The 26,700-nt window shown below is 35.2% G+C and overlaps 2 protein-coding genes across 5 annotated transcripts in view; both read right to left on the bottom strand.

Moving 5' to 3' along the window:
* Positions 1 to 6,225: 6,225 nt before the first annotated feature.
* On the bottom strand, positions 6,226 to 15,855 carry LOC128206523 (uncharacterized). Its single transcript, XM_052909063.1, has 3 exons — positions 15,774 to 15,855; positions 12,008 to 12,188; positions 6,226 to 9,440 (listed from the first exon to the last, which is right to left on the bottom strand). The coding sequence occupies exons 2-3, from the start codon at positions 12,155 to 12,157 to the stop codon at positions 8,820 to 8,822; spliced, it is 771 nt and encodes a 256-aa protein (XP_052765023.1). The 5' UTR covers positions 12,158 to 12,188; positions 15,774 to 15,855; the 3' UTR covers positions 6,226 to 8,819.
* A 1,445-nt stretch (positions 15,856 to 17,300) lies between these two features.
* The window catches only part of LOC128206520 (zinc finger protein 768-like), a 17,473-nt gene continuing 8,073 nt past the window's right edge, over positions 17,301 to 26,700 (bottom strand). For 2 of the 4 annotated variants that reach the window (XM_052909055.1, XM_052909059.1), the window contains exons 2-7: positions 21,623 to 21,954; positions 20,166 to 20,312; positions 19,705 to 19,843; positions 18,981 to 19,097; positions 18,369 to 18,524; positions 17,301 to 18,002 (exon numbers count right to left, since the gene is read on the bottom strand). In XM_052909055.1, coding sequence (XP_052765015.1) covers positions 17,897 to 18,002; positions 18,369 to 18,524; positions 18,981 to 19,097; positions 19,705 to 19,843; positions 20,166 to 20,312; positions 21,623 to 21,944 — 987 coding nt within the window. In that variant the 5' untranslated portion in view covers positions 21,945 to 21,954 and the 3' untranslated portion in view covers positions 17,301 to 17,896. Of the gene's footprint in view, positions 18,003 to 18,368; positions 18,525 to 18,980; positions 19,098 to 19,704; positions 19,844 to 20,165; positions 20,313 to 21,622; positions 21,955 to 22,266; positions 22,352 to 23,147; positions 23,312 to 26,700 lie in introns of those variants that run through there. The other 2 variants (XM_052909057.1, XM_052909056.1) reach the window with 2 other exon arrangements.

Here is a 26,700-nt window from a genome sequence, read left to right as displayed (position 1 = left end):
TTTTTTTATACTGTTCAAGGCTTCTTCTATCGTCCCAGAAAAACCAAACATGCACATTAACCTGCTCCTGGATCATTACACCCCTGGCAGAAGCGTATTATTACTTCTCTCTGTGTGAAGCTATCCGGCAAATTTCTGAAAGCTGTTGTAGCCAACGTCATCAAATTGTCTGACCAGTCTTCATGATTTTCATCTTGGTTTTGGCCAGCTGTTGAAATTTCATTCGGACTTTTGCCGTTAATTCCCGAACACCAAAACGTGTTTCCAACCTAAAAATAATTTCAACAAAACTCACTGAAATGTGTTACTGTCAAAGCTCTATCTTCAAGACACCACCCTAAACAATCTTTACTTTCATCTTCTGATCAAGGTAGCATTTTCCTATAACTCTCGATTCGTTGTTGAAATGATAGCCAATTACTCTTACCGTCAAATCTCGGGTTTTTCGAAAGACACCTAAGGTCACCCCGGCGTTTGGGTGGATTACATTCGTCTTCATTGGAGCTTTCTCTTTCTCGAGATAACGTGATTTTGCCATCGCTTCTTTTTCTATTGTTTTTGCTCCAACAACTTATGCATTAAAGAGTCAATTTTGCCTGTCAACTGTTCCAGTTTATTTGTCAACTCCTTATCGCCGGTGTCTATCACATTCCTTTCCAGCTCTTCTCCTTTTGGCTCTTTCTTCGTGACTTTAGGTATAGCACCTGGTAAATTGAAGTGACTTGGTTCATTATAAATGACGTCTGCTGTCGCTCATTCTTGAACCACAAAAAAAATGTTACCCACTTCAAAATTAAGAATGTATGTTACTTAAATGATATCACACTCATAAACCTCAAACACTTATATCAGGATAGTTAAAAAACTCTCAACAGTTTTAATATGTCAACCCAAACTTTTATCCAAGATGGCCGTCCTCGCCTTGCCGTCAAACGTCAAGCAAGCACGAAAAGTAGCACACTTCAATTTTGTATCACGAGATACAACAATTGGTTGCTATGAATGTAGGTTGTTGCTAGGGTTGTCATTTTAAGCTCAGGACGTCATTTGTTTCTAAGAAAGTCACATGTTGCTAAGAAAGTCATTGGTAGTTATGGATAATTGGTTGCTAAGGAAGTCATTGATTGCTATAAAAGTCATTGGTAACTTAGGAATTTAGTGGTTGTTAAGGAAGTCATCGGTTGCTATGGATATAGGTAGTTGCTAAGAAGTAGGTGGTTGCTTAGGTAGTCATTGGTTGCTTAAGATGAAGGTAGTTGGTAATGAAGTCCTTGGTAGCTAAGGAAGTAAATGGTTAATAAATGGTAAATAGTTGCTAAGATATAGTTAGTTGTTACGAGGGTCACTGATTGCTAAGAAAGTCATTGGTTGCCAAAGAGGTCATTGGATGCATAGGAGGTCATTGGTTGCTAAAAAAATCGGTTGCTAAGGAGGTCATTGTTTACTAAGGGAATCATTGGTTGCTTAGCAAGTAAGTGGTTGATAAGGAAATCATTGGTTGCTAAGAAAGTCATTGGTTGCTGAGGAAGTCATTGGTTGCTGAAGAAGTCATTGGTTGCTAAGAAAGTCATTGGTTGCTAAGAAAGTCATTGGTTGCTGAGGAAGTCATTGGTTGCTAGGAAAGTCATTGGTTGCTAAGGAAGTCATTGGTTGATAAGGAAGTCATTGGTTGCTAAGAAAGTCATTGGTTGCTAAGAAAGTCATTGGTTGCTGAGTAAGTCATTGGTTGCTATTGTCTAGGTACTTACAAACTACTGCATACCTAATAACATGGGTCTGGGATTTATGGTTTCAGAGAAGATTTTCAAAGATTTTACTATATTTATGAAAAATCACACACCACTGAGGGTCATATGACATTTTAAGAACTGACAAGTCAGCATTAGAAGGTCTATATGGACCAAAGCTTAGACAACCTGAATGACATATACATTTTATCATAGAAAGTATATGGAAAACCTAGGACCACCGTGCCGTTGCCAGCTTTGACCCCTGAGGCATTATTTGAGTAAATATGGTAAATAACCACTTCATGAGGCTGGCTACATACCAAATATCATCAATTTGCACTTGCAGTTTCAGAGATTTTCATAGTTTTTACTATATTAGTATATAGAAAATCAGAGACCCCTGAGAGGGGCAAGCTTTGCCCCCAGGAGCATTATGTGAACACTTTTAGTTAAGAATCACTACATAAGGCTACATACCAAATATCAATGGTTTGGGCAATGCTGTGTCCCCAGGCCATGTCATCTTTTACCCCAGGGAACATAATTTTAACAATCTTGGTATAGGGCAAGTACATGAGACTATATACCAAATATAAAAAGTCTGGGATTTCACAAGCTTAATAATAGCAATTTTGACAAATTTCAACGGCCATAATCCAGACAAGCATGAGTGAATCAGGATGGTTTTGTCAATAGCTAACTACTGTTTAAGCGAAGTAAACATCATATTATAAATGGAGGCTGTATTATGTTCACATGCTCTATTATAGAATTTTTGACAATTTCAAGGGCCATAATCGTCATGCACGGGCAGACCTGGCTGGTTTTTGAAAGGAACCAAAGTCTCATCAATATTTAACTACTGAATTTCAGATAAGAAGCTGTATTATAGCAAATTTTGACAAGTTCATGGGCTTATAATCCAGAAAAGAGCCTAGCTCTCATGGCTATCTTACTACTGTATAAGATTGAGATACAATCAAAACTGAATATTTATGTGAAAAACTACAGAAACAAGCTCAGTAGCAAAAAGTTAAAACATAAACCCGGTTTAAAGGCACTGGGTAAACACCAAAGACAAAGAACACTTTATCACGTTCACAAGGAATTGTTTATGGATGGAGCTTTTGGCCAGTAGAGCTAAAAAATAAAATAAAACCCCAAACTGTTTTAATGTTCTTTTATTTGCAAATTGGAAAAATAACAATCACAGCTAATATTGAATTGTATATTGCAGAGTAACAATTGGATATGCAATGTTTATATAGGTATTTTTTGAATATCCGTTTCAACATATTTCTTCTGGAATTCTATATCCTTTGATATATAAATCTTGTATTAACCCATTGTAACTTATTTGAATGCTATCTACCAGGGTTTTGTGTTAGTGAAACTACATTAAATAATGACAATAATTTATTTAATATTTTTATCGACCTATTATATTTGATAAGAAAAACTAACAGGTGATATCAGATCATTTAATTATATCAACCAATACTTTTAACTATAGCATGATACATGTAATAACTTAACATTTCTATCACTGTAGTAACTAGTTACCAGTACTTTAGATTGTTAAAAAGGTCCTTGTTTTGTGAGTCTTGTTTTGCCCAAGTATGCGAGGTGTATAATTTGAGATGTTTGTTTCCAGGACACAAGCTCATTGTTAGTTTTGACATGCTGTGTATGTTTTCAATTCATCTCCGAAAATAGCTCATTGATCTTAATGTTTCTTGTTAGCATATACTTCGACTTTAAATATATATCTGACTTTAAAAAAAGATACCTATATCTTGTATGTTATGTACAGAAATTAAATTAAATTTTGATAGGGGTTTTTTTGTGATTTTTTTTTGGTTTTGGCCAAATTTCGTGAGGTCATTTTAACAATGGAACAGGAAAACATGTAAATTTATAGTTTGCTAGGTATAAATTTCATGACCTAACTAAAGAGCGAAAAAATAAAGAATATTAAAGCATAAACAAAGTTTACCAGTTTACAGTACTCATTAGTAATCATCCTAATCATATTAGTTTTCTCAAAATAAATTCTTTATATAAAACTTTTTTAAAACCTTTAACACAGTGCAAGTCTTATTTTATCATAAAAAAGAGGGAAAAAATAACCAAAAACAAAAAGTATAATTGTAAACCAGTTTAGTTTATACTCATATTCTTTTAACTTGATAGTGACGAAAGATGATAGCTTGATATCAGCCTTGAGTCTATTTCACAACTACAACCATGGCCCCAATATCACAAAAATACTTAAGTCAAATTTCAATCTCAATATCAACACAATTTACCACATAACAGCAAAGTATGATTCAAAATCGTATGTTTTTATTCGTTTTGAAAACTTATTTTCTCATAGAATGTGTTGATAAAAAGATTTTGTCAATATTTCATAGAAAACTAATTTGAGAGCAAAAAAAATACCGGAGTACTTGTTAAAAAAAAACAATGAATTTTACTCAAATACATATTTGGCAGTTTCCCTTTGAATCTTGAACGAAGGCTACATGTGTATAATCAACATATTCTATAATATAACGCTCTTTTAAATGAATTAAAAACATAAATGGTTTTTAATAACTTTTAATGCTATGTGATGAAATGAGTTGAGACTGAGATTGAGATTGACTTCAGTATTTTCGTGATATTGGGGCAAGAACTAATGTCGACTTTGAGCCATCATGAAAGTACCCCAGGTGGGGATCGGATCCACAACCTCTTAGCCGAGTGGCTGACAACCAAACCACCCGTCCACTCTCATCCTCATTAAACATTAATTATTAATCATAATAATAGTAATAAATAAACATAAAAAACACAGCACAGAAGTGACAACAGCTAGATTTTCACAAAATGAAAGTGTATTAATTAAAATGTAATTGTGTGTACATAGAGGCAAAGATCCGATAATGCATTTTTAATTCAAGCAAACTATCACATCGAAGAAGGAATGTTACTTTTTTAATTTTCAAATGAAAATATCGTGAATTAAAATATCTTTAATTACTAACTTCCAAAATAAAATTGAATAATCAATGTTTGTTTAATAATTCTTCTCTATATTGTTCTATATGTCCCTATATCCTGGAGTATCGTATTACCGTGAAATTCAAAACAATGCCAACAGTGTCCACATGTGCTTCTAGGTCTTTTCCGGTGCATTTGTTTATTTAAGTTACTTTCAGTTGTAAAACTATGTTAATCAAAGTTTTGAGGTATGACGACTCTTTTTTTGTCGAATGTGTAAACAGTAAGCTGAATGAAAAAATGTTCCTTTATATTCTGCATATGGTGTATTCAAAACACCTGATTTACTTAAAATATTTGGAATTCTTTTCTTTGTTTTATTTGTGCATCACTTGGGTAGAGATTTTAATGAATATAGGCCACTTCTTGAATAGTTCATAAATACCCTACTCTGATTGGTCAAAAAATTATCATCTTTGTAAAAAGTCCCAAAATAAACAAAATGGCGGAACACCCCAGGTTGATATAATATATGTTAACATGTATGTTGAGCATGCAATTGTAAATCAATTATATGCCTTTAATAGCATAGACATAAAATAATATATCTGAAACACGAATGCATCTTTTACCATTTATTTCCCTCCAGTAGGCATTGACAAAGTCTTTCCTTCACAGAAATTGGGACACCCAGTATATGTAATTAATTTCTATGGAAAATAATATCCCCTACAATCAACTTAAAAAAATTAAATGGATGTGATTTAAAAAAAATATGTTTAAATGACAGTCTGAAAAAAGAAAAAGGTTAATATAATCTTGGTGCTATTAATGTATTTTACCAAACAAAACAAACATTGATGCATGTGTTATTTTGATATTAAAAAAATGGACTCCACAATAGAATTGTGCCTATCAGACAAGTGGCAGTGAGTGCAATGTGCATTCTTACCTAGATCACATATAAACAAGAGCACCTCAGAGTCAATGTCAACGCGCATCCGATTTTTTTTCGTACAAAAAAGGGGCATTATTAAGGCCAGAGTTATGGGCCTTGCTGCACATGTGCAATTTGTTTATGGCAACATGTGTGCCAAGTTTCATTTAAAAAAAAAAGAATGTTGAACTGTTTTTGAATAATGACTTGGGTTAAACAAAAATGCATGATGACCTGATGCTGTCAACAAGGCTACAACAATACTTCAACTTTTTCTTCGAAAAACAGACAAGCTTACAAATGTTTTATGTTTAATATCACCTAAAAAATGAATTTTTATTGTGTGCTTATGTAATACTGAAAATGACAACATTAATGAAACATGAGTACCCGGACATAATGGGAATAATGGGAGTCAGGTTGATATGCTTTCAAATGGAAACCAGGAGGCCCACAATCATCCCCTCCCCACCCCCAACCCCCTCCCTCACCCCTAACCCCCTCCCACCCCCAACCCCCTCCCTCACCCTACCCCCCCCACCCCCAACCCCCTCCCTCACCCCTAATTGTAAGGTTGAAATATTCTTAGGGCTTTAAAGTGTTAAATCAAAAACAAACACAGTGCAATACTGCACTATTTTTAGTCAAACTTTAAAGGTTCAAGATTATTTAATTTCTTCACAAAATCATTATAAGATGATCAACCAAATTATAAATATTATCTTTCGTAAATTATGGCATTACAGATCTGTCAGAAAAAAAGAAGAATCCAAACATAAATTTATATTTTTCAGATGAAAATTGTCACCTTGGTTACAGACGGACATCCTTTAATGATCATATATTTTTCTCAGTTAATTAAATTTCATTTCGACTGATTTATTTCCACCTTATATTATTTATTTCTCATTTTACACATAAAAAAGAAACCACCTGTAGCTGTTCAAAATCTAAATTCCCTGAAAAAATCATTTCCAATTTTCTCATTTCCAGTCATAAATGTGATTCAACGTGGCGTTATATTGTTAAGAAAACATTAACCAATCTATTCTTTCTAGTTGATTCACTACGAATTGATATAAAAGTTAATAGTATGATTTTAAACATAATCTTGTTCATAAAAGGTAAAATTATTTTTATTTTCACTTACTTCTATGTGATTTATGTGATAGAAAAGCGCAGTAATTTTCGAATTGAAAAAATACGCAAAAACTGCGAAAGATACAAGTCATGTGTCATAAGCAATGTAATACATCAATAAGTAAGATTCGATGCGTTGTACACAATGCTATCAATTTTATGAAAGTTTTTCACAATTTTTATTTTTCCTTCCAATGGTGTCATATGGTGTCTGGTCCTTATAAAACAATGCATTCTAAAAGTGCACAAAGAGCACTTTGTGGTCTGGTGAGCTCCGAAAAAAACATGGACAATCAACATAATAAATAATACTAATCATTACTGACTATTCAAAATAATATGTTACAACCAAGAATATAAACACAGAAAAAAAAATTAGCTTAAAAAAATAATGTTTGTGAAAGCTTCGAGGTAATGTAGATACCACAACATGTGTTTTGGTGGGACGAAAAATGAACGGCTACACACAACCATTTTAATATACACAAAATAGTTGAAATGTTTTAACTTGGAAAGACTGTTTAGAGAACACAAGGGTCAACCAAAAAATATGTGGACACTGACCATGGAATTAATATAAGTGAAGTAGAGCAAGACATTGCAGCCAAAAGACGTCAAATGAACTTGTTTTCATTAGTGACAAGAAAAACACCTTTTTTCAGCTCGGAAATAATTCATGAGAAAATGTCCACACATTTTTTGATACACCCTCGTACAATGCCCCATACTGAAACAAGCCTCAATAAAATAAGCCAAGGCTTGTCTTTGATGAAATACGACCTTGAGATTCACATACAATGAAGAAAACAACCTATACAAGTTTTTTTGATAAATGGAAACACAAATTTATAGTTATTCAATCCTTTGTAACGAATTATTTTATGACATTGAGTGTGAATTCTGAAAAAATCCAACTGACCGACCATATGCCAGAAAATTGACTGAACGAAAACCCAAGCCCGTGAGCCCTGCATATGGAAAAATTCTTTCTGGGCCAGCTCATTTCCTAAATTTTATATAGCAAGAGGTCCCATTAAAAACATAATGATGCTGAACACTTATCGTAAACAAAATTAGGCTTTTTAATTAAAATATTTCTAATTTTGATGATATGTTCCTCAAATTTGAACAAATGATAGGACTTTTTGTGTATCGGCATGTCAGTATTAAATTTAGCTTTGTATGGTCATTTGGTCTTGATATTGAATACAACATTAATTCAGGACGTGCCAATCTACTTGAAATCAAAGTGAAAGAGAACCGAAAAAATATTCTATTTCAGTTTTGGCTGTTGAACAATCATGAAGGTATCTAAACCATGTTATGCAGGGTTTAAGCTAGAAGGTTATGTGAGGGTGCTGCAACCTCTCCTGTTCGCTTTGGAAGCACCCTCCTGCCTTCAAAGAATTCAATGCTTAAGATAATCAAATATTTCTTTTGTTTTGATCAAAAACTTAAAATATGATTATGATTATGAATTTCAACAAACTAAATACATATTTGGAAGTTGAAACCATTATATTACTTTAAATAAGCACATTTTTTTACATTTTCTATGAAATGCATAATGCTTCAAGTATTCTTTCAATGCCTGATACAATGTGCACTTTTGTCCCTCAGCACCCTGTCCCCTTTCTGCAGCACCCTGTCCCCTTTCTGCAGCACCCTGTTCTTTTTAAAACAAATAATGAAGATACAGATTCTGAAAGACAGACAGAATACCCAGACAAAATTAAGCAAACTCAAAAGTCTTACAAACTAGTCTTTGACAAGAAAGAAAATACAACTAACTATATCTGTCATTGGTTTAATTTCACGGACTATGTTTCTCAAACAACAAATGGGTGTTTCTTTCTTCAAACTCAAGAGGTTTAAAGTTCGCCACATAATAGCTTTACCAATGATGGACATCAGTAAATTACTCTTTCAAAAGGTTACCAATTCACCACGTCATCCATTTGCAAAATCTCATGAATATTAAAGCCTTGTGAAATTGAACCAATCAACAAAAATTAAATAAACCTCTCTCAAGAGTCTGTAACATTCAAATTCTTAATGCCCGAAGCCACACCATCAATATCTTGTTTCTCTCGAGATTCGCTTATAACAAATGAGGAAAAGTCAAGGTTATCCAATGACCTTGACCTTGACAACGAGTCGGGATTTATCGGTTTCACCGGAGATGAGGAGTTGGATTTAGATTCTGGAATGTCATTGTCCTTTAAAAGCATGCTTTCTTGGAAAGATTGGGTCAATCGCCATGGAACTTCATACGGCTGCTTTGCACGCTTTCTCGCCAAAATTCTATGATTTCTCGCAGAAATATTTTCTTGTCGATACTTAAGTCTTAACATTTTTGATCGACGATGACTATCAACAGTAGAATCCAAATTCTCCGGAGGATTTCTGTAGTCCTTACTTTGATCGAGAAACACTTCACAGTTTGACTGGGAGGTTGAACTCTCGGGCTGGGGCTCAGGTTGGGGTTCACTCGCCTCCTGTGAACTGGAAAATCCTGTAACATATTTTGTGTCTATCTGCACTATGTGATAACTAGACGTCGAGGTGCTGACGGGAAGGCTGTGGGTTTTAGCATGGTGGGGCCGCTTGGAAAATAAGGCTCCCTCACTTCGCGTCCTTCCCCGCTCCTGCAAATATAATATAATTTGTATATAATTAAAATACTTTAATATATTACTTAAATGACCAAAACAAAACAAAATTGAATTGTGTACAGATTAGTAATATCTTTTTTAGCTGGGGACTCTGTTCCCACATAGCTATTAATTCAAAAATAGAATTAATATATAGGTTAATATTTTTTACATCTGAACACAAACCACATGCTTTTCTTTTGTTTTTACCATTCAAGTCAATGCATGATTCAGGGCTTTTTCTGCCCATTTTGGGAAAAAGACCCTAGACATTTTGGGAAAATTTGCGTCGTGAAAATGCCAAAATTCGGAAATTTTACAGTTAAAAGAAAAAGGTTTCTAGTCTCCTGCGAATTAGGAAAGGATTTAATATTAGTTTATTTTCCCTTTAAAAGACCCAAAATGGCTGAAATATCAATCCTTGGGGTGTAAATATCTATTGCAATAAATCATGACAGATAATATTCCATACAGATCTCTGAATGTGATGAAAATCAATGATTTCCGAGTTCATCAAGATTATCAAAAATCTTTACATCACATAATTTATGAGGATGTTGAAAATGAACCAGTACAGGTAAAAAGACTTTCTATAAAAATAATATATATATATATATATATATATATGTATATTTTTTTTTATATATTTTTTTTTTTTTTTTTTATTGGGATTTTTATCTGATGATTGGGAAAAAAATCTTATATTTTGCTTAGGGAATGGGTACGATAGTCGTATCCGTGGGTACTATAGAAAAAGCCCTGTGATTAATGCATTTAAATTTTTTTTTTTTTTGCATCATCCAATATGGACATGCTCATGTTTTCAGACAAAATTTTTTTTTCTTCAGAGTAATGCATCTGAAAACACTACTATTACAATCATTTCACTCTTTGATACCGAAATTGCAGAAAGAATTTAATTTAAGTATAAAACAAACAAACCTGGTTTAAGTTTGGAACGAACTCACACTGGTACAGTCAAGATTAAAATAGAAAACTGGCAACATATCCTCTTACCCATTAGGACTCTAACAGAAGTTGAGGAATAGTTTAACCTTTAAGCCTTTTTTGAAAGGCAATATTTGAGCATATATCAAATTTATTTGATTTAGAGTGTTGGTAGGGGTGTTTGCGGGTAGTCCCTGAAGAACATTTTCACAATTTCTAGTCCCAAATGGTGCATTTTGTGTGTACTTGATTACTTCTTTCTGCTATATTGAAATAAAAAGTAAACTGGTGCGATTTTAGTCTTTAATCTACAAGTGGCCATTACTTTTATTTTGTATGTTAATTAACTGATAATGTGTTATCCTTTGAATAATTACCAACTGATCAAGAACAGCAATTCTGATCCAGTTTAAAAACAAAACAGTACATAGTTACTTCCCTTGAATCATGAAAATTCAATCACAGTCCTCAAAATTAGAGTAGGGAACACCTCGGCCATTTTTCAGTGAAAACAACCTCTCATGTATGCTGGTACATCAGAAGTAGTTTGTAAAAATTAAAAAAACAAACAGAATAAAGTGATTGTAGTGTTTTACTGTGTATTTTGTATTATTAAGTTTAAATTGAAGTGTATTATTGCAAAATAATTAAGATTCCCAAAAGTCATTAAGTTTACTGCTAAATTGTAATTACTACATGATCTTCTTGCAGCGTAGTTAAATGCAAAGAATTCTGACATTGTAAACCATCCATATACATACCAAGTTGTTTTTGAAGGAATATGGCGGAGGTGCTCCGAATGCAAAATAAGACTATTGAATGAACAAGCCTGAATTCTTACACTAGTGCTTGGCATAAAAAATGCACAAGTCCTGCTATGTAGAAATGGGTTTGAGGAAGCCAATAATGAAGTGCAGGGCTTGCAGGCTAGTGCCATTTTTGACCAGTACCCTAAATAAACCTATATACTTTTCTTATTGCATTAAAAAAAATATTCAGGTGTCCAGGACTCCTAAATTTTGCAGCTTTGAAGTCTGATAGACTTCTACGGTTGTTCAGGCAATAGATGTCTGTAACAATGAATCTAATTTAGATCTGTTAGCAGCCTTTTGTTTCTGAAATTTAATTACTTGGCACATAATTACATCTCTTTTCTTTGACAATGAATTCTTCTTCATGGCTAGACTTGATTTTGGACTCAGAATTTTAAAATCTGTATGAGGATATATTACAGACTCCTGTTCAAAAACAATTAGTGTCCAGGGCTTTCAATTGACCCAAGATCACGGGTTTTGACGCACAAAAATCGGTAATGACCTGAAAATGACACATCATAAATTTGTAGTACATGTATGATTGTGTCAGTTTTGACCCAGGAGAATTTCAGTGCAGGAAATGATCAGAATAATTTGTTTAATCAATTAAAGTCAACAGCAATTAACACATTGAAATCCTGAGTTTGACTCTTGAAAATCACATCCCAAGAGATATTGACTCTTGGGTTCCAGACTCCTGTTGAAAGCCCTGGTGTACAATACAGTGTATGTATTGAGGAGAAGTGCTAAACTGAAAAGCTAGAAGTAACTCAGCTGCCTTTAAGAAAAATATCTTACCCTTAAATACTGTTTGCGACTCTCAGTGATGGAACTCAGCATGCCAAGCTCGTCAAGGGCCGAGTCTATATCCATCCTGGCCGTGTTTGTACGCTCACAGCAGTAGCAACCAGAGTGGGATGAGAAGTTAAGCGCCATCTTTACATCCATGTCTCGTCTGACATGCTACATGTTTGGTTATCTGGAAAAAATAGAAACCATTGGTATAAGACCAACAAATATAATTTACTTCCTCCATACAGAGACAGTATACAACATAAACTCATTTTCACATATCAAACAAAAGTAAATTATGTTTCAGCATTAGGAATGTGCACAACTACCACCATCAACACCACCAATATAACCACCACTACCATCATCATCAACCCACCAACAACAACACCACCACCATCACCAGCATCACAAAAACCACAAACACAACCACCTCTACCACCATCACCAACCCACCAACACCACCACCACAGCCATCATCAACATCACCACAACTACTACCACCAAAATCCCCACCAACATCAACATGACAACACCACCAACATTACCACCATCACCAACCCAACAACAACAACACCACCACAACCATCATCAACATCACCACAACCACTACCACAACCAACACCACCACACCACCACAACTACCACCACCCCAATCACCACCACCACCACCACCAAAATAACCACCATCACCAAGGCACCAACAACACCACCCCAACCACCATAACCATCCCCACAACCCCCACCACCACCATAATCACCACCACCACCATCTACACCATCATCATCATCATCATCACCACCATCATATTCATCGTCGTCGTCATCATCATCATCATCATCATCATCATCATCATCATCATCATCATCATCATCATCATCATCATCATCATAAATTATTCTTGAATAAAAATCTTGACAGACAGACACACAGACAATTTACAATGTACATCGTCAACAACACATAATGATATAACATATAATGTCAACGTGTTACTATGTACATTTATCTTAAGTGCGAGTAGCGCCAATAACATCTTATAATACTTATATGAACAAAAGTGATATACAAGAAAAAAATACCACCAGGAAACTAAATGTATCGTATCCATCTACACTCTCATTCACTTCACAGACATTCTAATTCTCGCCTGCTACAACAGCCAGATCAGTGGCCATAAAATAGTGGTAATAAATCAGTAAATCACTCCCTTGTGAGGAAATGGTGAGAGAGAGGTAAAAAGCTTTGTCTGCTCCATTTGGTAAAAATGTAACTTGCACATTTTGTAAAGCCTTTATAGTACTGTTGAAATTAGTGATGTCATATAATTTTGTTTATACATGTATTAAGAAATGTGATTTCCACAGGCTAACCTATATATGGGTCACATCAAAGCTAATATCCAAAATTGACTATTAACAACTGGTGTGAAAATATATGTTCCCTCTCCACTATGATAAAACATGCTCCCATTATGCACCAGTCAATTGTCACCAGAATAGTGGGGACTTTGACTTTCCGTCCAGCCAAGCCTGGGTAAAATCCCCTCCTAGCAGAGGTGAACTGCTAGTAAAATCCCCGCAAAATGCTCCCGCACACCAGGGACCCTAGGTAAGGTCAATTCCCCGCCAATTTTGGCGCAAAGACAAAACCATCGCATTCATCGGACACCACCTGGAAGGTAAAAACACAGCCCATTTCCCTGGCTATCCCCATTATACCCCTGGACCGGAAGGCGGGGGAGCTTTTCAAATCCTTCCTGGAGCACTAGATTTTTGGATCAACAAGCCACTACCATTTCAATGGCATAAAAAATGTAACAAGCTCTGCTATATAAAATACAGAATTTGAACAAGCTCTGTAAAGCATTTACATAAAAAATTTGTAACAAGCTCTGCTATATAAAATACAGAATTTGACCAAGCCCTGTAAAGCATTCACTAGTGTAAAGCTTGAGAGCCTGTGATAAGTTTGATCCCTGTGGGCTGGGGTTTTCAGAAGAACAAAAATCATGCATCATGGCCCATATAAAAGTGTTATAACCCCCAAACTGGTTGTCTTTGGGTTGCCTTGAGGTTGAACAAAGCAAGCTAGTATCATGTGGACTCTGAATATTGTCTGAAAGGGCCATACATTTCAAAGTCCTCCATTGGTACAAGAGAGATAGTGTATGATAATCAGACATTCCATAATCAAATGATAGCTGAAACGAAATGGACAACCATCATCAAATCTGAAACAATCAAAAGTGCTTTTCCTTACCAGTGCTTAAAATATATTGGAATGAAGGTAACATTTATGTTTATTTAAACAACTGCTATGTCATAATATATACACACTAATTATCTGTACATTTGTGGCACAAATTAATTGGTATTAATTCAACAGTTTTATCCAGGAGGTTGTGAATCAACACTTTTTCAAAATCTGAAAAAAAATCCACAATACAACATGAAAGCTGCACTGCACTGTCACAGATAAAACGTTTTGACAACATTTCGTCTTGGAACCAGCCATTTTTTGCGAAAATCCATCGAAAGACTGCTGACAAAAAAAATAGAATGAAGATCTTTATATTTCAAAAAAGAAGAAAGATGTTTTATGCATTTCTCTTAAACCGTTAGTAACAGTTTAAGCCATAAAACATTAATTTTCGAACGGAAATATGAAAATCTACGATCTGATTTATTGTCAGCAACCTTATATCATTGGTTTGCAGATATTTACTAAAAAATTTCATCTTTCTCAGACAAAAAATAAAAAAGTTGTAAAAATGGTATATCTGTGAGAGTGCAGCTTGAAGGCAAACATTAATAATTTTACAAAATGATGACCCTTGACCGCCCCATGTGACCTTGAATCTTATGTAAATGGTCCAGCCATTATAATTTATGAGCTTTGAGCATTGTGTCAATTGGAAATAACAACGTTCCTGCTTTGTCAAAATCTCTACAGTGGTGTAAGAGATTTACTTCAGATAAAGAAATATTTTCCTACATGATTTTAAGTTTAATAATAATCACACTAGGGCAAGGCCCATTCGGCAAGTGTTCCCATTAGATTGTTAGTCATGTAAGGTTTTTGGAGCATAGTGCACAGACAGAATGTAACCCAGGATAAATCTACCCCGGTTCTTAAATGTGCGCCAGTGTATGGCACTGTCACATGGGACCCCCATTTTACGTCCCTCCCGGAAGACAATAAGACAACCATGAATTGCTTGTCCCAGTCAAGCAGACAAGGTTCAAGCTGCAAATGATGATGGCAATCTGGCATGATTTTTATCCAACATTGACTCAACAGTGACGGTATCAAAATTGGGAGGAATTAGTGCTAGGATCATAAAAGAGTTTATCAATTATTGTATTAGTGCACTGAGTGTGGGTAAGAACTAGCTGCCTTGTTAGCTTAATTGCAAAGGCTCCAATGACCATGATAGTGTTATAATTATAGTGGGCGTGTGTCGTTCACCGAGTGAGTCACTGGGCCTGTTTCAAACCCACATCATTGCCTAATGATTCATAAAAAACATATCTTTACACTTCATTTTTGATAAATTTTATAAAATTAAAATATATATATATAATTTCAAGAATTTTTTAATCGAGTTGTAACAACGACAAAACATAAACAAACACACCCCACCCACCCTTAATAAAAGTCAATTTGACAGTAAACGAGCGAATAATATGACAAAAAATGAGACAAAATGTCAATAGACAGAGAGTGGCTAGAACAAATAGTAAATTTTAGACTGAAAACATCTATTACCTCTCACAAAGTAGGTATTTTTATTGTTTTATTTGCCATTTTCTGCGAAAATACCGGGAATTCCGTTTTGTAAACATATGCTGGAATATTTTAAAGCTGTAAAATCAGCAAACATGTATTTAAGGTTACATACAACCAGATGTTGTTGTTTTTTTCTCTAAATTATGACATTTCGGTAGGTAGTTTATATATTTATGTGATGACTAAGGTATGTGTTGCTTTTCTATTATAAGTATTTTAATTGATTTTCAAATATAATTCTTAGGAACAAACGGATAATAAGAGAGACACCACTGAGTAATGTGACGCTGACATGGTTTCCTCTGGATTCTAAAAAGTTGTCGCCACTTTTCCGCCGGGGGTTAAGGGGGCCACAAAAGGCCCCCTTACGGGTCTAGGGCAGTGCCCTTGTTTGGATTCAGAGGGGGCGAAGCCTTCTTGAATCTCTTGGGTTTTAAGAATTTTAAGACCCTAAGATTGCATTTTTTAGCACATAAAAAATGAAACATTGCAAAAAATGCAACATACATCAATATGTTGATTTCTGTCTAATGCCTGCATACAATAGTGTCATAGAATTAAAAAAAAATACAATTATGAGCCTAACGGAACGACGTGTATACGTCTCGAACTCAGGAAAGTCATAGATGTTTAAAAATATCTATAATGAATAAATTTTGACAAAAGATATGTGCCTGATTGTAGAATAGATTATCAGTGACAGATACAGCAATTTTTACTATCTTTACTCTTGTAATCTAATTTTTAAAATAAAGTTAAGATTTGGGTTTTCCTGGGTCTCAATCATAAACTTAAGACGTAAGTGAATAAGGGTCCTGCTCTAACTACCAACTACCCGAACGCATGGTCGAACGGTATCTGATAGCCAATGGTGGCTAGCATGCATTCACATCAAACCATTGTTTAGGAAGATCTAAATGTATAGCCATATCAAAGCAGCTATGATAGTAGTCTCCCCATTTACCTGGTACACTTAACTTCGGCAAAACATCGGCCTTGTTTAAAATAAGATATTTTGGAATCCCGAGTCAATGGTTATATCTGCTTTGTATCCAGAAAGGTTAAACATTGCAGTATTATCTAAAGAATAAACATATGTTTTATTAACATGTATGTGATTTTTTTTTGCGATATGGCGGTCATACAGTACTTTCTAACTATTTCTATAACAACTGTGAGTAAAAAAAGATTTTTGGGAATGATATAGACGAAAAATTATATGAATTGGTAGCAAACATTGATCTTAAATAAACCCGATTGAATTATTTGTAGAGTCACGTCAAACAAAAAAAACAACAACAACACTTGTATATTACCTTGACCTATATATGGCCTTCAAAATATGTCACCAAGGCACTTTTTTATTGGCATTAATAGGAAACTAAGACGTCATATACTGTAAAGTATAAACACTACAGTTGTATACCCAGTTAACGTCATATTGAAGACATATTTTTTCATTGAATGACAACAAGGCAAAACGTATCATTATTTATATATTTATATTATTAAATAATAATTGCATCATAGAAATAACAAATTAGAATTATTTACATCGAAATTCATTAACATAAACACAACAATATAACAAATGCATAACTTACATATTTATGAATATATTTATACAGTTTTACTTGAAAGGTATGGCGAGTACGGTTTTGGACATTACTGTGTTTAATTGCACATATAAATCATAACATGGTCTTTTAATTGCACACGAACGCTGTACGTAGTGTAACAGGAATCAACAGCTAGGCTGCTCCACGCCATACTTAGAACTATATTTACCCGTGGGTTTTAAGTATAAGTCACATTAGGGAAGCGTCAATATCGTTTGGTTGCTATGGTAACTTCATTGTAACGGGCACCTGGTTCAGACATGTAGACTACATGGCGAGGTGCGCATGCCTTAGTAGTTATATTACATCACATGGGTTGCATTGTAGCGTGCACCTGTCTCAGTTGTTGCTATGACGATACATGGGTTGCACGGTAACGCGCACCTGGCTTGGTTACTATGACGACGTGACGGTTTCATTGCAACGTGCACCTGTCTAACTTGTTGCTGTGACTACACAAGTTTAGTACAACTGATTTTGTTTCTATGGCGACGGATGGGTCGCTTTGTGGACCTGTAACGTGCGGGCTTGGCAGAATCCCTTCCCGCAGACTGTACACGTGAAGGGCTTGGTCTTGGAGTGAATGTACCTGGAATCACAAGTATTGCCAAATTAAATTATTGTATCATATATGATTATGTTTCAAAGTAGTGCGGTGTTAAGTAAACTTGACCTGACTGAGCTTATCGGTTGCTTAAAAATATCTTAGATTCAGATATTACTTATATTTCAACAATAATACCAAGAACTGTAATACAATACATGGCATCATAGTTATGGAGGTCTGTAGCCAAAAGTGCTATTTGTTTCGCTAGAAAAAACATACATTGGCAAACTAGTACTGAACGACCAAAAACATGCAAACTCACCCTACAAATGAATTTCTTTAACTATCGTCGTTGATATATAATGAGCATAGATTGCCGTATACTTTAATTTAGAACAGTATACCAACCTATGGTCCCTAAGGTGATCCTGCCTACGGAAGGCCTTTCCACAGATGTCGCAGGGGAAGGGCCGTTCGTCCGTGTGTGTGCGCTCGTGTATGAGGAGGTTGTAGCTCTTGGTGAAGTGGCGACCGCAGTACTTACAGATGAACTGCTTCTTCACTCTGAAAGGAAAGGTTAGAAACTACTCGTTTACCGATCGTGCTATAAACCTGCTGAGTGAGAGGTGCAACCACATTTATAACCACTAGACTGGCCACTCTCACAACCATTAGATATGAACTGACTATTAATCCGAAGAGCAAGTTGGTTTTTGGTACAGCATATTATGTGGAGCAATTCTTTGGAAAAAACTGAAACATATTATTCATATCTGTAGGCTATGATGGTGCCGAAAATCTAAGCCGCAATTTTTCTTTTAAGTGCAAGGAACATCAATGGAAATTGATTGGTTTCAGCTTGAATTCAACACATTCTTTTGAAATAATTGGTTTGTGTATACGGTCAATTAAAATGTTTCGATTTCGTGAAGTTATGTAAAAGAAAGGTTGCGGACAAATAATATGTCCTATGCCCCTTGATTTTATATAACCTCATTTTCTCCTGGATTTTATTCTTACCTCATTCGTGGTCGTTTCTGCTTGAGAAATTCAGAGCTGTCGCTCCTGTGTGCGATCAGGGGAGATAATTTGTAGCTGCTGCCGGGAAATGTCATGGAGGCCAGCATGGCGTTCAATCTATTAAAAAAGGGGGACACATATCCATCAAAATTGGTTGTCGAGAAGATATATATTCTAGTTACCTCTAAATAATATCACATTTGCCGCGATGATAACCTAAATTGTCGTTTTTAGTAAAACAACGACATCCAGAAAGCGTTATAACTTGAGAATTATGTTCAAGAAAAAAAATATACTGTTTTTAGTCGGACTTGTATTACAATTTACAAAAGCTGCACATTTTACCGTTTTTGGTAATGACCCTAATCGACATTCGGAATTCTTCGGCCATGTTTATCGAAAACAGCCTCCGATGTAGGATGTGATATTTTTTTTTAATATATCATTAATTAAATGTAGTATTGAGCTTGAATGTATTGATCTAAGTTTAAATTGATTGCCAGTGTATTATTGCAAACATGATTAAGATTCCCAAGAGTTAAGTCATTGAGTTAAACTGCTAAATTAAATTACTACGCTATCTACTTGCAGCGGACTTAAACATATCTATTTCTGAGTATGTAAACCATCTATATACATCCGAGGTTGTTTTCGATAAAAATGGCCGAGGAGCTCCGAATGTCTAATCCATACACGTTTTTTTTCAGGATGTAAGAAAAAGTACCTGATTCGCTCCTGAATATATGTGAAGGCGTGGCTAATTATCTGTGCGTCACGTGACCCAGTCTCGCTCTCGTCTGTTTCCTGCAGATCTCGTGATACGGACTCGGCAAGGTGGGCGAAGTCGAACCGAGGTTTCTTTTCTGAAAACAAAAGGGAACGTTGACAACCATGTTAATATAAAAAATAAATTTTGACCAAATACACAACAGAAAACAATGAAAATGTATTCGTATGAAGGCAAACCGTTGTTCCGGTCGAACTCCTTGTAAAAACAATAAAAACAATAATTAAAAATGCAATGTACTTTTAAAATTTTCTCGGTAAGAAAAGAGACTCCGACAATTTATGTTATTTTTTCTCTTAATTTAAAGTTTTATATAAAGAGTCCACGTATTTCAATATTGATCAACGTACAAATCAATTGATACCGTCAATGTCGAACATCTCATATAGAATTAATACCTGTCGATGGAGGACTATGTTGTCTCTCTGGGGAGGTCGTGTGACTATAACCGGAAGTGTCGCCGTCCGAATATGAGGAGTTGGGTGAGGTGGGCAGCGAGCCGTCCCTCGTGGTGGCGCCAGGGGAACCCAGGCTAGCAGACAGACCTGAAGACAGATGAGTAAACGTAATGTTATAATTTGTTGTACCTGGGAGTAAGATTTGTATTGGTCCAAGGTTGTACTTAAACGCTTCGACTAGGATACAATAGAGGTGTTTTCATAGGCTTCTTCCGGCGGAAGCGACCGGTAAAACTAGATCAGCAGTATTGAGATTAGGTGTTATATTTTCGATGGCGGCCGAATATAGCCCAGCCTAACGGTCTGTAGTACAAACAAAAAATGTTATACTTATAGTAGTGAAAAATACACATAATGTATGAATTTTATTATAAATATGTCTTGTTGTTCAAATTGGACAGACTAAGACGCAAACTATGGCTTTTGCCGGTATTTCGCGGTGTGGAAGGGGCCTGTGAAGCATTTTTATCCATGTATTGAGTGAACATATCTTGTCATCACAGTATTTATACCATTTTATTTTCAATTACCCCGAGATTTAATTAGTTCTACTGTGATTCGAGAGATATAATCTGTTTGGAAAAGATAAAAAGCATGCATTGAATATCCGCAGGTTTTTTTTTTCATTTCCGTAGACTCCACTTGAAACACAAGAAATGAAAAAAAAATACTTGAATAAATCTTAAGTGCGCTAGAACAATATTTGGGCTCTTCTTTAATTTGATTAGAATTTATTGGTTGACATGAAAAAAACACCATTTATGGAATGTTCACTAAAATGTATTTATTTTAAAAATCATATGAATATTACCAGCATCAGTTTTATTCAAAAATCCGGATTTCCTCAAAACATTACATCATTGAAATATTATTGGTAACTAAATACAAAAATATACTATTTTTGAAAAACACTTTCCATGAACAAACCAAAGATTACTTAGCTAATACATACTCGCTAAACAATAAAACAGAATTTTAAATAGCCACTACATCAATTATGCCGATGCCGGGTTTTTATTCAAGTAGATACACTTACAAAATTCATATTCTGTATTAATTGTAATAATGTTCAGATCACAAGCTTTTGTTCGGCTCATTGTTGACTCTTAAAATGGGAAATAAAAATAATAATTTTCCATTCTGTTTTAGGTTTATCCTCATTTAATCATTCTCGTTCACCAGAGTGATGATGCTATGCGTACCACAGATTTAGATTTATCAAACCTCTGATAAATGAGAATGCATTTAAGTCGAAACAAATTAAAAAAAAAACCCACACACATACACTATTTGAGCAAAAAATAAATCCGACTGCTTTTAAGATCATGTTGACAACTTTCTTAAAAATTCTGATTAATTCCGAGTATTTTGTTTTCGTCCAAAAAATGAATACTTACCACTGTATGTTCGTGGACGAAAGGCCGGGTGTAGCGTCACTTCACCTCCGGTGGAACTGGATCTCCGTCCGTCCATCAGGTAGCTGTTGAGGTTGAAGTACACGCTACTCAGTGACATCGTGTATGGATACGCGTGCGGACCGCCCCAAAACGCCGGATGTGCCGAATACGCCGGGGACGTGTCGCTCAGTCCCTCGTGGCCGCTCCTAAGCGTCGCCGGGAAGTAGGGATGCATATTCGTCGGAAATAGGGGTGATGTCGGTGCGCAGGGGGGTGCGTAGACTGCTGTAGGTCTCGGTGAAAGTTCGAACTGAACCGACATGGTAGCTCTTCTGTAAAAAAATAATTATAATTAAATACACTTTTTGGTCAATCATTGTCATTTTGTTATAGAAATATAAGTTCGCATTAAAAAAACACCACACACAAACTCAAAAAAATAAAAATACGGGACGATATAAAGCAAATCAATTGACTTCTGCTTATATTAAAATTGTATTCCGTGGAAAGTCAATAAGTAACATCTTGGCGTAGGACTATTCTTGGTCCCAGGTAACGATTTTTTCTTCGTCTAATAAAATAGTATTCATTTATTAAGCTCCAAACATGCGGACAAACTCATAATCTATTAATTTGTGTAGTACCTTAAAAATTGAAATAAATATAGTCCAAAGTTTTGGCACGAAATTGTTGTTTGTTACCAATTGAAGAGTAATTCTTTAAGTGTTGGCATTTAATCTATCCCATTCCTTTATAAGAAAAGTTTACAGACAACAAAGTCTGAATCATCTGACATCCCGCTGGGCGGGGCTAGACAATTATTTGCATAAGTGTATACGAATTGTCTCTCATCCTTGTCTTTAACAAAATCAAACCGACCAATCAACTGAGTCTTCGACTGTGACGTAAACATGTCCGAAAGCTTCGGTAATTTTCGTCACTGTTCGGATTTCCTCCGATTATTCCTTATCGCTTTCAAAGGTTCCGCCATATATTTAATTAGTGGAGTTAATGATTGAATTAACAACTAATTGTAACAATCTAAGAAGTCCTCCCAACAACTTTCTGTTCAGATACATTTACGGCGCTTCTATTCTGTGTACAGAAAGTATCAGGTGTATTATTCGGTCACACCTAAAGAGAAGCCGGGATTAGCGCACTCCCACCTGGCCGGAAAATAAATACTGTAACGGTCGGTGGGATTAGCACCTTGTTTGAACATTATTAGTTTTTTCTACAGTACATCACGCAAATATATTGAAAAATGGAAGACCTTGATGCAATAAATTGCAGAAGCATCAAGTAGCATTCTTATAACATAAGAATTAACTATCGTCCGCCGTATCCACCAAAATAAAAATGAAATTAATAAGAACAGATATGAAGATGTGCTGCTTTAATATAAATGTTTTATTTCCCTCTATAAATTTCGTTGCTGTACACATCAGCTTAAAGACCTAAATAAAAAGAGAAACTAAAATGTTCTACGACCGTGCAAACGATACCAGATGCTATGGATATTTACGAATATATGTCAATGCTTCCCAATAGTTGTCTGGTACCCGTGAATTGTTTCCAGAACACTCCCTGCGTCAACCGTCGAATTGTTCGGACACGAAATTGTCCTCGGGGACAGCTTTTGTGATTTGACGACGATTATCATGTGGCTATGAAAACTGATTTGTGATAAAAGTGGAACACTAAGTGAACCCCCCCTGTTCACTTGCACGACACCGGGCCATCTAGTTGTCATCATCATATATTTAAAAGAAAATATTAAACAGGATTTCCAATGTTCAGTTCTATAAATATCATGATACAAGTGTGATGACCGCAAACCTTGACTTAAATTGTACTTTGTACCAGCATATAGATAGTAAAGTGTTTGCTTTGTTTGTATACTGAAATAACGTAACTTACTCCTCGCGCTCGATCATTTCAATTACTTGAGGAATGGATGCAGTAACAATAACTTAAGCATTCGGAACACCACGGCCATTTTCGATCGAAAACAACCTTGGATATATGTCGGTACATCAATAGAAGTAGTTCGAAAAAAAATGTTGTGTTTTAACATGTATTTTGTATTACTACGCTTAAATTGATTTCCATTGAAGTGTATTATTGCATAATTAATTAAGAATCTCAATAGTGAAGTCATGGAGCTTAGTTGTAAAATGAAATTACTACGCAATCAACTTGCAGAGTAGTTAAATGTAAATATTTCTGACATTTTAAAACATCCATATACATCCGAGGTTGTTTTCTATGGAAAATGGCCGGGAGTTCCGAATGTTACTTCAGTTTCAGATCATAGTAATGAAAGTAATGCCTTTGCCCGGTTAAAGCATGTTCAAGTGTTTTCCGTTTTATGCTCCTAATTTAGTTATGACCATCACCTCAGATTCTACAGCTACGACAATATACTTCGGTTCCCATTAAGCGCGATTGTCCAGATTATTTTACGACGGCGATTGTATTGTGATGCCATGTTTATGGACTTTGAAGGCATGATGAAATATGAAATAAAAACATAGCAGATCAAAACCACAAATTTTCCATTGACTTACAAATTTAACCGCCAAATTCCCCTTTGGTTACGAAAACTACCGCCATTTTTCCAATGAGTAACGAAAACAACCGTCAATTTTCAATTATGTAACGAAAACTACCGCCACATTTCCATTTAGTCATAAGTTTTTTGTTTTTTTTTTCAAAAAGAGATATTTAGAGCTGGCTACAATATAGACGCATTTGATCGGCTACGTCTGGCCTGCCCACGTTTTTCGTTCAGAAAACCAAAAACAAACACTTTTACATAAAATAAACCACTAGACCAAAGTGCCGTTAACAGTGAATAACTTGGTATATATTTATAGGTATCTGCATCTGACCCAAGAAGTCATTGATTCGAGTTCCAGTGGCACGTTCACAGAGCATTTCAAAGAGGACACTTATAGTTTCTTACAAAAGACACAGAAACCAGTATTTGTTCGCTCAATAGGAGGGTACGAAAACGTACCAAAGGTTCATCTAGAACACATGATCTTTCGGGTGAAAGACATCCCCCCCACCTCCCTTAAACAAAATGAAACGGTTATGTTGGTGTGTAGCTTATTTATACTCGCACTCGGGCCTTGCCCATTCGGCGAGTGCTCCGATAAGATTGTTAGTCTTTTAAGGTTTTTGGAGCATAGTGCACATACAGAATGTAACTCTGGTTAGAGCTACACTGGTTCTTTAACGTGTACCAGTGTATAGCAAAACTGGTATAAAACGGTCAGCTTGTTTACCCATTTATATATATTTGCATATACTCGCCATTGGGCCAGGCCAAATCGGCGAGTTCTATGGAGTAGCGACTTCTGACAAGTGGTGAAGTACTATATCACATACTGTTCGTCCGATTTAAACCGTAAATTGAACAAATAGAAAGGGAATCTCGCAGCTAATTGTTTTATCTGAACCTGTATTTACACTAATAAGTAGGTGATAAGTCCCTTATAGCTCTATACAACTTGATTGGAGAATAAATACCGATAAATAAACAAGGTATTGGGTAAGAATAGGTTAAGATAGCCAAGTAATTGCCCCTTTGTAAAAGGTGGAAATCTAATTGCCATAAATTGCCAATCGAACTATTGAATGGTGATAGATAAACACGCGCGTGTGATAGGGCGGTTTCTTTCATGTCGAATTTCAGTAAACTTTCTGCGAAATTCTCTATCTCTGTTTTTATCAAACTGGTAGTAAAGTTACGGCGGTAAAAGGTGGTCACTATCAGTTTCTGGCGATAAATAATGGCCAGCAGAGGTCTTCGTTGAAATACTCCGTTTTGCAAGAAAGCCATACTGAGTCAAATAGGACTGTGATCTGTTGTTTTTTTGTTTTAATGACCCCCATCCCAAATCTCACCCCACCCTAAACCCAATTCTTTGTGTAGCAAATCAATAGCCATTTTATTGTAAAAATATGTATGTGCTGCATTAATAAAACAACTACTTAACATAATAGGAAGTTTTTGTTGAGATGAAAATTTCACTAAGATGCCTTAATGTAAACCGAACCTAACACAATGAGCATTTTTTCTAAAGAACAAAAGGGTCATTTTGACTGCCAATATCCGTCAATACACAACCTTTCATAATTATGTATGTTGTTAATTGCCAATTAAGATAATATTCCACCCTGCTGGGGAACTCAGTGAGGGGTCGGTCATCGACGGGAGCCCACCGCTGTGGCATTATCAGATTGTATTCAGTATACTATGTGTTTTCTTTTATACATGTAATATTTGCATTGAGTTTATAACGATGAGCTATATTTGTTCATAAATAAGTTTAATTAACATTATGTTCTGTTCTATTCTCTTCTATACATTCAGGCCGGAGTTATCGTTCACGGAATTATAAACGATCATTCGCTTAAAATTGCACGAGATACGTGTATTGTGCATAGCCGATTTCTGCAAAGAACCTTTGAAGACATAGCCCCCGGCCCCACCTAATTCGTTGCCTCATTGATTACTGTTGCAAACGCGCCTTGCTTTGTATATCATAATCGTACTTGGGCCATAAGAGTTTGTTTCCTTTCTTTTTATTTCGCTTGTTATAAAGACTATCCCAAATTTTTGAAAACCGAGAATTCACCTTCAACATCATTCATAAAAACATAGTGTTATTTCGACTAAATTATTCATTTCGAACGTTATAAAATTAAAGTAAATGGAAATTATCAGGAACTCATTCCTAGTGGTTGCAAATAATACCATGGACCTAAAATGAGTTTATAGGTCCGTGATAATACCAAGCTCAAAGTTGTGTAAAATACAAAATCTAAAAGACAACAACAGTATTTAAATTTGCATTTTACCCTGTTAAAGCTTAGAAAGAATTCATTGAAAAATAAATTATAATCTTATAAAAAAGGAACAACCAAGGATTGCTTGGAAACAAAATTTAGTCGACATCAGTTAAAAATCAGTAAAATATATACGATTATCAATCGTTAATTAATTCTTATGATCATATTTAAACATATATTGCATTGCAAAGAAATTAAGACATTTGTTTTAAATT

The sequence above is a fragment of the Mya arenaria genome, chromosome 10 (assembly GCF_026914265.1).
Source record: "Mya arenaria isolate MELC-2E11 chromosome 10, ASM2691426v1".
NCBI classification, from domain to species: Eukaryota; Metazoa; Mollusca; class Bivalvia; order Myida; family Myidae; genus Mya; species Mya arenaria.
Note: the sequence above shows the minus strand (reverse complement) of the source record. Positions and strands in the feature narration are given on the sequence as shown.